Raw genomic sequence first — 17,143 nt, 5'->3', positions numbered from 1 at the left:
CTGATGCTGAGTCAGTCTCTTGGGAGGGCTTCATGGTCCTCCTTCTCTCATGTTCTTACCTGGGACTTAGCTCTTTTATGTTTCTGAATGCTACGCCCCTGCTCCCTCCCAATTTCCTTCTTGATTGTAATAAAAGCGATGATACTGGCTAACATTCATGTACCAGGCATTGCGTTAAGGGAAGAGGGTACTGTGACTGTCATCACTTAATAGATGAGGCTCACCCAGGCCAGTTACCTTCCAGTGGTTGTCAGGCTAGTAAGAGTTGGGCCTAAAACACAGGGCTGGCCCCAAACCTCAGTATCCTGCAGCAGCACGGGGACTGCTGGGCGCGTCTGAGGCACGTGTTGTTCACCTGTTCTGCAGGAGCCAGGGAGCAGGGCTGGTGGGCCCGGTTCTCCCTGCCCACTCACACCCCCACAGCAAGGCAGTGGGATCTGTCTCAGGCATACTCCCTGAGAGCGATGTCTGAGGCATTGTGCTGAGTGCCGTAGGGTGGGTGGAGGGGTGCAGAAGAGAACAGCAGCTGACGATGAAGTAGAGCGAGGAGACCTGTGTGAAGATGGCACAGCTTTGTCCCAAGGGCCTGTGGCTGAGGGGTGTGCAGTCCCCGCAGCCTTGTGTCCTGTCTGCAGCCCCCCTCCTTTTTCTGTCCACCTCACGCCCTGAGCCCCAGATGAGGGGCCGAGTGGCCAGCCTTGGCAGCAGGCGGTTGGGAGAGTGCTCAGCCCAAAGAAGCGACTGCTTCCCTGTTGTGCGCTGCGTGGAGCTGCTGTGCGGAGCTGCTGTGCACCCAGCTTCCTCCCCACCCCCATGAAGCCTTCCCCCGACTCCAGCCCACGCAGAGCTCTCTTCTCCCTGAAATCCTTTTGCCCCCATAGTCACAGTCACTTGATGTTAACACTGCTTGCTGAAGGGGCCTGGCTGCCATGGCGGTGCAGAGTCTCAGAGCTGGAAGTGATTTCCAGGTTCCTCCAGGCCAGTCCGTTCTGCAGGCTGGAATCCCTCCGGCCACACGGCGGAGGGGAGGTGACCCGGCCTCTGCCTGATGGCTTCCCTGGGTGGCCACTTTCTTCGGTGCCTCTTGTTGGGAGCCTCAGCCTGTCTTCCAGAAACTTTAACTCGTTGTTCTCGTGCCCCTGGATCTGCACGGACAAGTCTTGTCATTGGTCCACACGGCAGCCCTTGGTTGGTTTGTTGAACTCCATCTTGCTCCCCCACCCCGCAGGACTCCTCCCTCCCTCCCTCCCATTGTTAACTATCCGGGTTCCTGCAGCTGTTGTACTTGGGAGACTCGCGTTTGAATCCACTCCCAGTCCGGATTGCGTTTTGCCTTAAGAAAGCTAGGATTTGTCAGAGCCCCTCCTAAAGGCTGGCATTCGCAGCTGAACCAGATCCACCAGGACAGCCTTGTGAGGGCCACGCACGCCGCGCGGCCCTGTTGAGTGGATGGATGGTCTCGGGAGCTGTGGGAGTTGCCACTGCACGTGGACAGCCTGTGGTCAGACCGAAATCCCCAGGTCTTTTCTTCTTCTTCTTCTTCTTCTTCTTTTTTTTTTTTTTTTTTTTTTTTTTTTGGCCAGAAGCATAGGAAGAGGTGATGGAGCCAGCTGCCAGGCTCCGGAGGGAGGCTTCAGCCGAGTGCTCACTCTTTGTAACCATTCAGCGCTTTGCCCCGTCCCTGTCCCCCATGCTGCCCACTGAGGTGCTCTTCACATCTGGGGTAGAAAACTCCTATTAGCATCCTGGTCCCTACCGCTTGAACATCAGGATCAACCTCTTGTTGGACGCTATTTGCAGCGTCCAAAAAATGCCTCCCAGTCTTTACAGATGGCCCTGAGGCGACTTCCGCCCCTCCAGTGTGAAAGCCTTTGGCATCTCTTAGACCCCCTTAGCCAGAAGCCCACCTGCACAGCCTGACACTTTTCCCTTGAGCCTCCTCACTTTGGTTCTTCCTGCCCAAAGGCCCTCCCAGGCCTAACTCATGCACCAGCCCGGTGAGGTGGCAGATAAAAGGGCGCAGGGATGCTTGCAGTGTTGTGTCAGGGAGGCCTTCCTACCCGGGTTCTAAACTGCTTGGAGGGACTGAAGAGCTACTTTGTGTTCAGCCCTCCCCCCACCCAGGACCAGATGCAAGGTCACTTCTAACCGGGTGGATTCCGCTGAACTGAGGGTATTTGCAATACAGACCTAAGCGGTCCACACCAGGCTTCTCCTTTCCCCCCGGCAGCTGCTCACCCTTTGCCATCTTCTCTCTTCAGGAGCCCCCTAAGCTTGCCAAAGGCAGCGCCAAGCCCAGCAGCTCGGGCAAGGATGGTGGCGGCGAGAACGCCGAGGAGGTAAGGATGGAGGCACAGCCCTCGTTCTGGCGCAGATGCCAGCCGCAACTCCTTGATGTCTGGTGGGCCCATCCCAGGGAGCCCAAAGTGACTGAGACGGAGGGGAAGGTGCCTTCCGTAGCCTGGGAGCATTCCTTCTGGCTGGTGTGTACCGAGGAAGCTGCCCAGGGATGCCAGTGAAAGTCGTTTCTGTGTCTACCAACTTTTTTTAAAGATTTATTTATTTATTTGAAAGTCAGAGTTACACAGAGAGAGAAGGAGAGGCAGAGAGAGAGAGTCTTCCATCTGCTGGTGCACCCCCAAGTTGGCCGCAATGATCAGAACTGCGCCGATCCAAAGCCAGGAGCCAGGCGCCTCCTCCAGGTTTCCCATGTGGGTACAGGGGCCCAAGCACTTGGTCCATCTTCTACTACTTTCCCAGGCCACAGCAAGGAACTGGATCAGAAGTGGAGCAGCCAGGACTCGAACCAGCGCCTAAATGGGATGTGGGCACTGCAGGGGGCGGCTCTACCTGCTACGCCACAGCACTGGTCCCATCTACCAACTTTGAGTGTTAAGGAGTCAGGGGTCTGGGGCCCTAGGGAGAAGGGAGAAAGTCCATGGGCAAGCGATGTGAAGCGTGGCTCTGGGAGTGGCTGGTGTCTCTGAGTTAGGCAGGGCTGGATCCGCTGGACTTGGTCTCAGTGGAGTGGGAGCATGACTGGAGAGTCCTGACCAGAGGTCGGCACAGCTCAGCAGTCTGGGGCCATAAAGCAATAAACAGTAAGCAGAGCGCTCCCGAGAGGGGAGGAACCGCAGGAAGCCCAGAGTATGTCCGCGGAGTTTGTCTGTGACAGTTCGGGCCAGCACTGCGTGGGATGCTCTGGGTGGTGAAAGGTCCTGTGTACCTGTGTGGGGAGGCCCCCATCTGCCTGGAAGTGGGGGTCAGAGCCGTCTCTGCTTCCTCCTGCTCAAAACTGTTCAGAGGGAGGGAGGAGAGCAGCCAACAGAGCCTTCCCCTTGTGGGCAGGTCTGGAGGGCTTGGGGGAGGAAAGGTTGATGAACACGTGGATCTGGATTTTTCTGGCCACTGGGGTCCCTGTCCTCTCAAAAGAAACCCAAGCACCCTTCTGTCCAGTCTTGAGTCATCAGAAGGCGCAGGATAGATTTTCTCCTCCATTTATAGTCATGGAAGCCGAGGACCAGGGCAGCGAAGCGGCTCCTTCCTCTGCACTGACAGTGTAGTGCGAACGTGGCTCTAAACAGTCCTCGCTCGGCCTGTAACCGGCGGCGCCGACAGCGGCTCTCCCACCAGACTGTGAACTCGGAGGGACAGCTGCGTGTCACTCAGCCTCGCTGTTCCCCACACCTGTCTCCTGCTGCCCTTGGCTCCCAGGAAATGCCCCCGGGGACAAACCCACTGGGCTCATTTCTTCCTTCAAACCCACTGGGAAGGTGGTGGCTGACATTCAAAGCAGCATGAGACAAGCAGAATTTAAAGGGAGAGAAAGGAATATTTAGGGGGCTAATTCCCAACTTTTTTTTTTTTTAGGATTTATTTATTTATTTATTTGAAAGACAGTGTTACAGAAAGATACAGATATCTTCCATCTGCTGGTTCACTTCCAAAACGGCCACAATGGCCAGGGCTGGGCCAGGCCAAAGCCAGGAGCATAGAACTCCATCTGGGTTTCCCACATGAGTGGCAGGACCCCAAGCCCATATCCAGGTGCCTAGGCTCCAGTCTTGGCTCTGATATCCATCTCAGCTTCCTGCTAATGTGTACCTGGGATGTAGCAGGTGATGGCTCCAGTAGCTGGGTCCCTGCTACCCACATGGGAGACCCAGATTGAGTTCCTGGCTCCTGGCTTTGGCCTGGCCCAGTCCTGGCTGTTAGCACCTGGGGAGTGAACCAGCGGATTAGAGATCTCTGTCTGTGTGGCTGTCTCTGTCTCTCTGTGCCTCTCTGCCTTTCAAATAAGTAAATTAGTAATAATAAAAGGAAGTATTCCGAGACCAAATGCTGTGATTTCTCCACTGCCTTCTGGACAGATCTGGTGGGGGGAGGAGGGGTGTTGAAGCCCTCTGGGAAGGGGGAGTTGTACTGAGTTCACCCTGGGCTCTGTTCTGAAGCACTGCCCGGGGCTCCCCTGGTTGAGGCGGCTGCAGGACTTCTGCTCCGTGACTCCCTAGCAGTGCACCCACGCCTGGGCTGGCAGGGGGATGCTGGAAACATCAGGGTGCAGGCTAGGCGGTCTTCAAAAGCTGCTTGGCAGAGTCCAGCCCCTGGCCTTGTTCTAGTCCAGACGTTTGCACTCTGCCAGCCAAGTTCACTCTGTGTCCAGCCGATCCTATTCACAGCTATCACAGCAGCTCACACTGATTTTACTGAGCACTTACTTGGTGTTAGTTTGCTAGGGTGGCCCTAACAAATTAGCCAGGACTGAGTGGCTTAAAACTGCCGAAGTCTATTCTCTCACCGTTCTGGAAGCCAGGTGTCTGCAGGACCATGTCGTTCTGAGGTTCTAGGGAAAGATCTGTTCCTCTCCTGGGTTCTGGTGACTCTCTCGACAGCCCTTGGTGTTCCTTGGCTTATCGATGCACCACCCCAGTCTCTGCCTTTGTCATCACACAGCTCCTCCCCTGCGACTGTCTCTGTCCAAACTTCCCCTGCTATAAGGACGTCACTCTGGGTGGATTTAGGGCTCACCCTAATCTAGTATGACCTCATTTTAACATGGTTGCGTCTGCAAAAGCCCTGTTTCCAAATAAGGTCACGCTCACAGATTGTAGGTGGCCGTGAGTTTTGGGGGGACCCCGTGCAACACTGTACGCTGCGTCCCAGGCACCGTGCGAAGGACTTTGCTTGGCGTGTCTCATGTAACCTTCACAGCGCTCCCCTGGGCTGTTCTATTATTGTCATCTCCATTTCTCAGAGATGTTAGATAGCTTTTCCTCAGCCAGGAAGGGACAGGGTGGAATTCAACCCAGGTGTGTGTGACTCAGGAGCTGGTTCTCCTGTGGTCTTGGTGAAGTGATAATGCTGGCTCTCAGACTCTAGACGAGTCCTAGAATGGAAAGGAGCTTTGGGAGTTCAGGTGAGACTCACTGTGACCTGCCTGTGCAGGTAAAGGGGTTTTAAGATATTTTTTTTAAAAAGATTTATTTTATTTATTTGAAAGACAGAGTTACAGAGAGAGGTAGAGACAGAGAGAGAGGTCTTCCATCCGCTGGTTCACTTCCCAGATGGCTGCAATGACTGGAGCTGGACCCATCCAAAGCCAGGAGCCGCTTCCAAGTCTCCTACGTGGATGCAGGGGCCCAAGGTCTTGGGCCATCTTCTACTGCTTTCCCAGGTCACAGCAGAGAGCTGGATTGGAAGTTGAGCAGCTGGGACTCGAACCAGCTCCCATATGGGATGCTGGTGCTGCAGGCTGGGGCTTTAACTCATTTCGCCATAGCACCGGCCCCTATATGTATGTATATGTATATATATATATATATATATATATACACACACATATATATGTATATGTGTGTGTGTATATATATTTATTTGAGAGGCAGAATTACAGAGAGAGGGAGAGATAGAAGGAGAGATCTTCTACCCACTGGTTCACTCCCCAAATGGCTGCAACAGCTAGGGCTGAAGCCAAGAGCTTTTTCTGGGTCTCCTACGTGGGTGCAGAAGACCAAGTACTTGGGCCATCTTCCACTGCTTTCCCAGGCCATTAGCAGGGAGCCACATTGGAAGTGGAGCAACCAGGACTCAAACTGGTGCCTATATGGGATGCCGGCACCATGGGCAGAGGCTTGACCACAGCGCTGGCCCCAGATAAAGAGGTCTTTCCCGGTGTGTCTGAGGAGGAAACAATTCAGTGCCATGGACTCTTTGATGTGTTGCACCCTGTCCTGAGTTTGGAGAGCAAAGACATGTGGGAGGAATTAGCCCAGTCTTCCCCACTTTAGCCAGGCCTCCCTAAGGCCAGAGTTATTACCCCAAAAACCTTTTTGGCCTTTTCAGTCTTTTTTTTTAATTTATTTTTTATTTTTTGACAGGCAGAGTGGACAGTGAGAGAGAGAGAGAGAAAGGTCTTCCTTTTGCCGTTGGTTCACCCTCCAATGGCTGCCACGGCCGGCGTGCTGCAGCTGGCGCATCGCACTGATCCGAAGGCAGGAGCCAGGTACTTATCCTGGTCTCCCATGGGGTGCAGGGCCCAAGCACTTGGGCCATCCTCCACTGCATTCCCTGGCCACAGCAGAGAGCTGGCCTGGAAGAGGTCAACCGGGACAGAATCCGGTGCCCTGACCGGGACTAGAACCCTGTGTGCTGGCGCTGCTAGGTGGAAGATTAGCCTAGTGAGCCGAGGCACCGGCTGGCCTTTTCAGTCTCTCTGGCCGGGTGGACATTTGGTGCAGTGGTTAAGGCATTGCTTGGGACATGCACTTCTTGTCTTGGAGTGCCTAGGTTCAATTCCCAGCTCCGCTTTGGATTCTAATTTCCTGCTGATTTTGCTCCCTGGGAAGCAGCAGGTGATGGCTCAAGTGCTAGGGGCCCTGCCATCCATGTGGGAGGCCCAGCTTGAATCCCTGGCTTCTGGCTTCAGCCTGGCCCAGCCCCAGCTGTTGCAGGCATTTGAGGAGTGAACCAGCAGATGGAAGATCTCTATCTGCCTTTCAAGTACAGAAACATTAAAAATAACAGAACTCACCTCTCTTGGCCTCACATTGCTTACCAGTTAGCATGTAAACTCATTGGTGTGGCAGCGGCCGCCCTTCTGAGCCGGCCCCGCCTTTCCTGGCACCTCCCTGGCTGCTTGTCCCACTGAGCTTGCCGTCCTCGATTCAGCAAGCCCTTTTATGACTCATGTGTGTGGTTTATTGGCCTGGGCTGCTTTATTTCTCTCCTCTCTTTACTTTTTTATTTGTATTTTTTTGGCTACTAACCTGATTCTTCCAGGCAGAGTTGGTGGCTCTGTCCTCTGTGTTTCCATTATCCTTTGTGGCTCTGCCTCTCTTCCTGTGTTTCCCTCACTATGAGCTGTGTTTGTGTCTATCCTGCCTACCAGACGTGAGTGCTTTGAAGGTAATGTCTTAGTCACATTTTATTCACTTACTTGAGAGGCATAGAGACAGACGGGGATCTCCCATCCACTGGTTCACTCCTCATATGCCCACAGCAGCCGGGGCTGGGCCAGGCTGAAGTCAGGAGCCTAGAATTCAACTCAGGTCTCTCTACATGGGTGGCAGGGACCCAAGCACTTGAGCCATTGCTGGCTGTTTCCCAGGTGTGCACTGGCAGGATGTTGTTGTCAGGAGCTGGAGCTGGGTTTTGAACCCAGATGCTCTAGTATGGAACATGGGCATCCTAACCAGCATCTTAAAAGAAAAAAAAAATATATATATATATATTGATTTATTTATTTGAAAGGGAGAGTTATGGAGAGGCAGAGGCAGAGAGAGAGATCAATCTTCTATCCGCTGGTTTATTCCCCAGATGGCCACAATGGCCAGAACTGGGCCAATCCCAAACCAGGAGCCAGGAGCTTCCTCTTGGTCTCCCACTCGGGTGCAGGGGCCCAAGGACTTGGGCCAAATTCTCCTGCTTCCCCAGGCCATAGCAGAGAGCTGGATCGGAAGTGGAGCAGCTGGAGTCGAGCTGGTGCCCACATGGGATGCCGGCACTGCAGGTGGCGGTTTTACCCACTATGCCACAGCACTGGACCCCCTAACCAGCATCTTAACCTCTAGGCCAAACACTCACTCTTTGTCACATTTCAGTCTTTAATGCTTAGCCTGGTGTTTCGTGAGTAAATGAAGGAAGGAAAGAATTCAGCACAGCTAGATAGAACTCTAGGTGTCGCCATGGGAGAGAATGCCTCTGTGATTTTGGGGGTCTTAAACTTCATTTATTAGGCCACTTAATCCATTGTGCAAAAGGCATGACATTAATCTTTGCTTTCTTTTCCTCTTAAGTTTGTTTCATCTTTCTTACATTTTCTGTAGTGCTTAAATTTCTCTATGTTTAAGTATTTGGGTTGAATTGGTAACTGTTAGAATTAGGTTGGGCTGGATTAGGATTAGGTTAGTTCAGAGTAGGCAGGATTATTGAAGTCTCCTGTGGATAAGCATAGTACATAGACTCTGAGTGCCTCACAATTGTTGGAGGCCCAGATCTAGGAAGGCAGGGGCCCAAGCACTTAGGCCGTCTTCTGCTGCTTTCCTCGGCCATAGTAGAGAGCTAGATCAGAAGTGGAGCAGCCAGATCTCAAACCGGCGCCCATATGGGATGCTGGCACTGAAGGTGGCAGCTTTACCCACCATGCCACAGCGCCTGCCCATGAACTTTTTTTTTTTTAAGAATTATTTATTTGTTCATTTTGAAAGGTAGAGTTACAGAGAGAGAGAGAGAAAGAGGTCTTCCATCTACTGGTTCACTCCCCAAATGGCCGCAACAGTTGGTGCTGGGCTGATCTGAAGCCAGGAGCCAGGGGCATCTTACACGTCTCCCACATGGGCGCAGAGGCCCAAGCACTTAAGCCATCCTCTGCTGCTTTCCCAGGTGCATCAGCAGGGAGCTGGGTCAGAAGTGGAGCAGCTGGGACTTGAACCAGCGCCCATACGGGATGCCAGCACTGCAGGCAGCACTTCATCTGTTATGTCCCATCACTGGCCCTGAGCTCTTTTTTTTTTTTAAACTGTATGTTTTCAGCCATGCAACTGTCTGTTCTCCCAAAACCTTACTTAGACAATGGTTGGGAAACCACTGAGCTAAGTTCAATCCCTTCCTTGTTAGCAGAGAAAATTGAGGCCTTGTGTTTCCTGTTCCGGGAAGAATGCTCCTTTCTCTACAGGTTCCCCAGCACAGTTCATGGGAAGGCAGGGTGTCTCCATCTTACCCGGGAAGATGGAGAGAGATGTGTTCATCCTTGGGGTGGTGTTCATGACACTGGCGTTGAAACCTCATCCAGGCAGCAGTACAGCCTCGCCCTCCTGTTGCCATCCGGTGCTCTGATTGGAGGATTCCTCAGAAAGGGGTGGGAGGGAAGGGCCCGTGGGGGAACTGAGAGCCTTGGCTGCTGTTTGACCGAATAGCCACCGGATGCCTGTTAGGTACCAGCGCTGGGAACGCCCTGAGGGCTGCCAACCAGGGTCCTGGCTTTCCAAAAACTGGCCATCTGGAATAACCCATGAACAGCCTGGGAAAGAGATGTCACTGGGGGTGAATGATCACCGAGCCACTGGGAGAGATAAGCAGTGGCAGTGCTGGGAAGATCTGAGAAGGCTTTTGGAAGAAGGTGGGACTTAAGCTGGATCTTTAAAGATGCAGAAATCTTCTGGGTCCGCTATTTGCAAACTAGGAGGATAATGAGCAAAGGAGCATTTGGGGGGCCAGGTGTGTAGCCAAGTGGTGGAGACACCTCTGTCCCGTATAAGAATACTTGGGATTGCAATACCTGACTCTGGATCCTGACTCCAGCTTCCTGCTAGTGCAGACTTTGGGAGGCAGCGGGGATGGCTCTAGTGATTGGATTCCTGCCAGTCACATGGGAGACTTTTCCCTAGTTCCTGGCTCTGGCCTAGCCTAGTCCCAATCATTGTGGGCAATTTGGGGCAGCGGGGGTGTGTGTGTGAACCAATAGATACGAGTGCTCTCTCAATGAGTAAATAATAATAATAAATTAGGAGCATGTGTGACACAGTGGTTAAGATGCTGCTTAGGGTACCCACATCCCATATTGGAGTGCCTGGGTGGGAATCCTGGCTTTGCTTCTGATTCTGATTCCAGCTTCCTGTTAATGCACATCTTGGGAGGCAGCAGGTGATGGTCCGTGCCACCCACGTGGGAGATCCAGATTGAGTTCTGGGTTCTTGGGTTTGATCTGACCTAGCCGTAGCTGTTTCAGGCATTTAGAGAGTGAATCAACAGGTATAACATCTCTCTCTCTGCCTTTCTGTGATTCAGGTAGGGAGGTAGGTAGATAGATAAAAAAAATTTTTTTTAAGATTTATTTATCTATTTCAAAGGCAGAGTTACACAGAGAGAGAAGGAGAGGCAGAGAGAGAGAGGTCTTCCATCCACTGGTTCACTCCCCAATTGGCCACAATGACCAGAGCTGGGCCGATCTGAAGCGAGGGGCCAGGAGCTTCTCTGGGTCATCTCATGTGGGTGTAGGGGCCCAGGGACTTGGGCCATCTTCTGCTGCTTTCCCAGGCCATAGCAGAGCTAGACTGGAAGTAGAGCAGCCGGGTCTTGAACCAGCGCCCATATGGGATGCTGGCACCGCAGGCAGCAGCTTTACCTGCTCTGCCACAGTGCTGGCCCCAGTAAAATTATTTTTAAAAGATAAAGAAGAAGGTGCTGGTATTGTGTGGTGGGTAAAGCTGTTGCCTGTAACTCCGGCATCCCATATGGGTGCCAGTTCGTGTCCTGGTTGCTCCACTTTAGCTCCTTGCTAATGTACCTGGGAAAAGCAGTGGAAGATGGTCCAAATGTTTGGGTCTCTGCCATCCACATGGGAGACCCTGAAGAAGCTCCTGGCTTTGGCTTGGCCCAGTGCTGGCCATTGTAGCCTTTTGGCAAGTAAACCAGCAGATGGAAGATAGGTCGGTCTCTTTCTCTTTCTCTCTCCCCTGTGCCCATTCTCCTCTCTCTCTCTCTCTCTGTAACACTGACTTTCCAAAATAAATAAATCTTTAAAAAAAATTTAAAGAGAAAGAGAACACTTGAGGTGTGCTAGCATAGGAAGGAATTTCCAGGCTGTATTCCTGAAACCTGGGTGTGGAAATAATAATAATAGAAGATATCTCTTATAAAATCTTTTTTTAAAGACTTATTTTATTTATTTGAAAGGCAGAATGGCAGAGAGAGAGATCTTCCATCTGCTGTTTGATTTCCCAAATGATGGCCTGGCTGGGTGAGGCCGAAGCCAGGAGCCTGAAACTCCATCCAGGTCTCACATACTGGTGGCAGGGGCCCAAGGACTTGGGCCATCTTCTGCTCCTTCTCTGTGTTCTGAAATGGGATTGCCAGCTTTGCAAACAGCAGCTTAACCCATTGTGCCACAACGCTGGCCCCTAAAATACTTCTTTTGTGTTTTATATATATATATATATATATATATATATATATATATATATATATATATATATTTGTTATTTCTACCCTTACTACATTTCTGTAACGTAGGTACTATTGTCAGCCCATTTTACAGATGAGGCAATGGAGACAGAGGCTGTGTAACTCTCTGTAGGTTGCTCAGTTACCAAGTGGCCAGGCCAGAATTTGAGCCCAAGCAGTCTTGAGTGTGTTCTTGAGCACCAAGATCCACAGATAAGAGGTTTTTATTGTTGTTGTTGTTTGTTGTTTCTTTTTTTTTTTTTTTTAAGATTTTGTTTGGGGCCAGCGCTGTGGTGTAGCGGGTAAAGTTGCCGCCTGCAGTGCTGGCATCCCATATGGGCGCTGGTTTGAGACTCGGCTGCTCCACTTCCAATCCAGCTTTCTGCCGTGGCCTGGGAAAGCAGTAGAAGATGGCCCAAGTGCTTGGGCCCCTGCACCTGTGTGGGAGACCCGGAAGAAGCTCCTGGCTCCTGGCTTCGGATTGGCGCAGCTCCAGCCATTGCAGCCAATGGGGGAGTGAACCAGAGGATGGAGGACCTCTCTCAGTCTCTCTCTGCCTCTCTTCTCTCTGTGTAACTCTGACTTTCAAATAATTAATCTTAAAAAAAAAAAAAGATTTTATTTATTTATTAGAGAGGTAGAGTTAGAGAGAGAGGGAAAGAGACAGAAAGGACTGCCATCCTCTGGTTCCCTCCCCACATGGCTGCAACGGCCAGAGCTGGGCCGATCTGAAGCCAGGAGCCAGGAGCCTCTTCGGGTCTCCCACGTGGGTACAGGGGCCCAAGAACTGGGGCCATCTTCTACTGCTTTCCCAGGTGCATTAGCCAGGAGCTGGATTGAAGTAGAGCAGCAGGACTTAAACCACTGTCCATGTGGGATAGCGGCTCCGCAGGCAGAGGCTTTACCTATACCACGGCGCTGGCCCCAGGTTCCCCACCACCACCTTCTGCCTTTCTCTCCCCGGTGTGACTCACCTGCCTGGTGTAGGAAAGGAGACCCCAGACTCTATCTAAAGTCCCCCTGGATGAGTGCGGGTCCCTACGTGAGAGGCGTGTGACAGCTGCTCTTGCCCCTCCTTGTGTTCGTGTTTGGGGCAGTGGTTTCCAGCAGAAGGGAGAGCAAGAAGGCCAAAGGCCATGGTGAAAGAGCCAACTGGACCCACAGGCCTGCCTGGGCTGGACCCTGTGTTCCCCTGTCGTTCTCTGAGCCCCAGATAGGTACAAGCTCCACAGAACTGTTTCCATTAAAAGTTCAGGGTATGCAGGCCGGCGCCGCGGCTCACTAGGCTAATCCTCCGCCTAGCGGCGCCGGCACACCGGGTTCTAGTCCCGGTTGGGGCGCCGGATTCTGTCCCGGTTGCCCCTCTTCCAGGCCAGCTCTCTGCTGTGGCCAGGGAGTGCAGTGGAGGATGGCCCAAGTGCTTGGGCCCTGCACCCCATGGGAGACCAGGAAAAGCACCTGGCTCCTGGCTCCTGCCATCGGATCAGCGCGGTGCGCCGGCCATTGGAGGGTGAACCAATGGCAAAGGAAGACCTTTCTCTCTGTCTCTCTCTCTCACTGTCCACTCTGCCTGTCAAAAAAAAAAAAAAAAAAAAAGTTCGGGGTATGCAAAGCATAACATTTCTGTCTTCCTCCCTTCCCCCACCCAGAGTTTTTCAAATCTCCCATTCTTCTGGTGGGGGCTGGAGAAGAGGGGGAAGGCAGGGATGAAGCCAGGAGGTCAGCATTTCCTACTGTGTTGGGGTTCCCACCTGGATATGGCCCCCTGCCCTGGTCCCTGGTTTGAGCAAGAGTTGTCCTGTGGCTGTGTGTCTCTCCTCTCCCGACAGGGAGCTCTGACATCCAGAAATAGCGTTTCAAAATCAGCTGTATTCGGGTGGACATTGTGCTAGAGCAGGTTAAACTGCTGCTCGAGACACCTGCGTTCCGTCGTGGGGCGCCTCGTGCAGAGGGCCAGCGGCTGCTCCTGCTACAGTTCCCTGCTGGTGCACCTGGGAAGGTAGCTCAAGTCCTTGGGCCCCTGCCGCCCGCGTGGAGGCCGGGATGGAGTTCCTGCCTCCTGTTTTTCAGCCTGGCCCCAGCCCAGTGTATTATAGGCATTTGAGGAGTAAACTAATGGATAGATGATCTGTATCTTCCCCTCTCTCTGTTACTCTGCCATCCAAACAAAGTTAAATTTTTTAAGAAAGTTGACTGTATTTCTCCCATTATAGAAGCAGTGCCAGCTGGTAGCAAATTTAGATATATAGGGGAAAAACATCATCTGTAATTCTGCTGCAGGAGCTCTCACGAACACAAGGTGGACTTGCTCTCGTCCCTCCCTTTCTGAACCTGGCTTTTGGTCTGTGCATGTGTCTTACTGTGGGTGAGCCTCTTTTGCATATGGTTTTGTATTGTCCTTATTTAACTTAGCATAGGAAGCAATTTTCCGTCAACATGTGGTTTTTGTTTTAAATTTTTTTTTCCAGTGTGCTAATAATGTGTGTTGTTCAAAAAGTCAGATGGTACTGGGCTTACGATAAGTGCAGCCCCTGCCCCAGGCTGCTCTCTTCCCACCTTCAACTCCTAGCTCTTTCCTCTCTTATCCAGGTTCTTTCACAACTTTTTTGTTTTGTTTTGTTTTCTTAAAAATAAACTTGTTTAAGGTTTAGATACTATCTTTTGACTTTCTGCTGTGGAAAATTACAGTCTCTGCATTCTTTTTATTTTTTTTTAAAGATTTATTTATTTGAAAGGTAGAGTTACAGAGGCGGGGGGGGGGGGGGGGGCTTCCATCCGCTAGTTTACTCCCCAAATGGCCACAATAGCTGGAGCTGCGCTGATCCGAAGCCAGAATCCTGGAGCTTCTTTTAGGTCCCCCACATGGGTACAAGGGCCCAAAGACTTGGGCCATCTTCTACTGCTACTGCTTTCCCAGGCCATAGCGGAGAGCTGGATTGAAGTCCCGGAGCAGCTGGAATTTGAACTGGCACCCATATGGGATGCTGGCACTGCAGGCAGCTGCTTTACCCACTATGCCACAGCGCTGGCCCTAGTCTCTGCATTCTTATGCCTCCATACAGGTATTTTCCCATCTTACCAAATACTTATCTCTAATTTGGGGTAAATTACTATGACAAGATCAGTATCTTTCAAAGCTGAACCATTGGCCGGCACCGTGGGTCACTAGGCTAATCCTCCGCCTTGCGGCGCCGGCACACCGGGTTCTAGTCCCAGTCGGGGTGCCGGATTCTGTCCTGGTTGCCCCTCTTCCAGGCCAGCTCTCTGCTGTGGCCAGGGAGTGCAGTGGAGGATGGCCCAAGTGCTTGGGCCCTGCACCCCATGGGAGACTAGGATAAGTACCTGGCTCCTGCCATCGGATCAGCGCGGTGCGCCGGCCGCAGCGGCCATTGGAGGGTGAACCAACGGCAAAGGAAGACCTTTCTCTCTGTCTCTCTCTCTCACTGTCCACTCTGCCTGTCAAAAAAAAAAAAAAAAAAAAAAAAACCTGAACCATTTGTGATTACATAAATTACAAAGTACTCATAATAAATAAATAAATAGGTGTGTGTGTATATATAATTTTGAGAGGTGGAAAGATGGGGACAGAGAGCTCTCGTCCACTGTTTCAGTCCTCGGATGCCTGCATCCCAAATGAGCACTGGTTGGAGTCCCAGCTGTTTCAGTTCAGATCCAGCTCTCTGCTGGCGCACCTGGGAAAACAGTGGAAGATGATGGCCCAAGTGCTTGGGCCCCTACCATCCACATGGGAGACTCAGATGGAGTTCCAGACCCTTAGCTTCAGCCTGGCCCAGCCCTGCCCATTGTAGCCATTTGGAGAGTGAACCAGCAGATGGAAGACCTCTTTCTATCTCTTTCAAATAATATATATTTTTTAAATGGAAAAGAAAAAAGCTGTGCACAAAACTTTTTTTTAACATATAGGATTTTTATTCAGCTAAATTTGTAGTACACTGTTGAGACACAGGAATGAATTTCTTTCTTTTACGATGTAATTGAAGGATGTCACACACTCAGGAATGTTAGGTGCAGTGCTTCATGAAGTGTCAGTTCCGGGTACACCACGCACCCTGCAGCTTCCCAGAACAGTCAGGACGCAAAAACTCCCATTCCTCTGAGTCTCTTCTCCATCAGTGCCTGCACCCCCTCCTCCACCGCCAGCCTGTCCTGGAAAGATGGCCACTTGTCTGACTTCTACCACTGCTGGTTCCTCAGTGAGCTTTGCCTGCTCCTGAGCTGAACAAACATTCTGAAGACTCCCCACGCACAGGCAGCGGCACCAGCTTGGCAGACACGATTTCTGGACTGCCAGCGTCCAGGGCCACAGCCCAGTCATGTCTGAGACGTTGGCCTTAGCTCCGTCATGACTGGAGACAGCTGCCTGCTGCCCAGGCCCGCACAGGCCTACATCAGACTGGGGGTCGACGGGAGGCCCAGGCCCCCCAGTGGGAGGTGTCTCCTGGGGAGAGGACTCAAACGGATTACTTGTGTGACCAGGCGCAGCCGCAGCCCCAGCCCCAGCCGCAGCCCCAGCCCCAGTCTCAGCCACCGTCATCCAACAAGCGTCCCAGCAACAGCACACCACCCCCCACGCAGCTCAGCAAGATCAAGTACTCAGGGGGGCCCCAGATTGTGAAGAAGGAGCGACGGCAAAGCTCCTCCCGCTTCAACCTCAGCAAGAACCGGGAGCTGCAGAAGCTTCCTGCCCTGAAAGGTACTTGTGGATGGGCAGGGCGCTGGCAGCTGGGCATCGGCCGGATGGGGATGGAGGTGTTGCGGTGTTTGGGGAGAGGAGGGCGTTCTGGAGAATGTGGGGCAGGGGGTGGGGTCAGGGGAGGCCCTGGAAGGCAAGGAGGGTGTGGCAGAGAAGTGCTGGAGAGGAGACTCTGACTGGGGGGGTTCCCCCAGATTCGCCAACCCAGGAGCGGGAGGAGCTGTTTATCCAGAAGCTCCGCCAGTGCTGCGTGCTCTTCGACTTCGTGTCAGACCCACTCAGTGACCTCAAATTCAAGGAAGTGAAGCGGGCAGGTCTTAATGAGATGGTGGAGTACATCACTCACAGCCGCGATGTGGTCACCGAGGCCATTTACCCCGAGGCTGTCACCATGGTGGGTACGGGGAAAGGGCCCAGGGGCGGGTGGCTGCCCCGAGCAGCCCCGCTGAGCTCTAACCCGGGCCCCACCCCTCAGTTTTCAGTGAACCTCTTCCGGACGCTGCCACCTTCATCAAATCCCACAGGGGCTGAGTTCGACCCGGAGGAAGACGAACCCACCCTGGAAGCTGCCTGGCCGCATCTCCAGGTACTGGGGCAAGGGGCCAGGCCGGCCCTGGCCATGGGGAGCAGGGGCACCCTGAGGCCTGCAGCACGCGGGCCACTCCCATTGCTTGAGGAATGCCTGCTCAGTGAGGCCGCTGCTCCATGTCCACAGCTCGTGTACGAGTTCTTCTTGCGCTTCCTCGAGTCTCCTGACTTCCAGCCAAACATAGCCAAGAAGTACATTGACCAGAAGTTTGTCCTCGCTGTGAGTTCCTGAGCGCCCGTCCTGTCCCTCTCCTTCCGTCCCATGAACTCGAGCCCCTGCTAGAGCCCGCCCCTGGGTCACAGCTGCTCTTTGCCCAATGCAGAGCACGTTGGGTTTCAGCTGTGTCTGCTACAGGGCGTCTGTGGGGGTGGCAGGGTGGGGTGGGGTGGAAAACTCGCCCT

At 52.7% G+C, this 17,143-nt stretch overlaps 1 protein-coding gene across 1 annotated transcript in view; it reads left to right on the top strand.

Annotated features, from left to right (window-relative positions):
• Positions 1-17,143, top strand: part of PPP2R5D (protein phosphatase 2 regulatory subunit B'delta) — a gene marked incomplete at its 5' end in the record, with an annotated part of 28,684 nt that overhangs the window by 8,137 nt on the left and 3,404 nt on the right. Inside the window, 6 exon segments of the mRNA NM_001082754.1 lie at positions 2,279-2,284; positions 2,286-2,339; positions 15,937-16,153; positions 16,348-16,547; positions 16,629-16,739; positions 16,869-16,961. Of these exon segments, the coding sequence (NP_001076223.1) occupies positions 2,282-2,284; positions 2,286-2,339; positions 15,937-16,153; positions 16,348-16,547; positions 16,629-16,739; positions 16,869-16,961 (678 nt within the window).

This window comes from Oryctolagus cuniculus, chromosome 5, assembly GCF_964237555.1.
Source record: "Oryctolagus cuniculus chromosome 5, mOryCun1.1, whole genome shotgun sequence".
Lineage (NCBI taxonomy): Eukaryota > Metazoa > Chordata > Mammalia > Lagomorpha > Leporidae > Oryctolagus > Oryctolagus cuniculus.
This window is presented reverse-complemented; position numbering and strand designations above follow the sequence as displayed.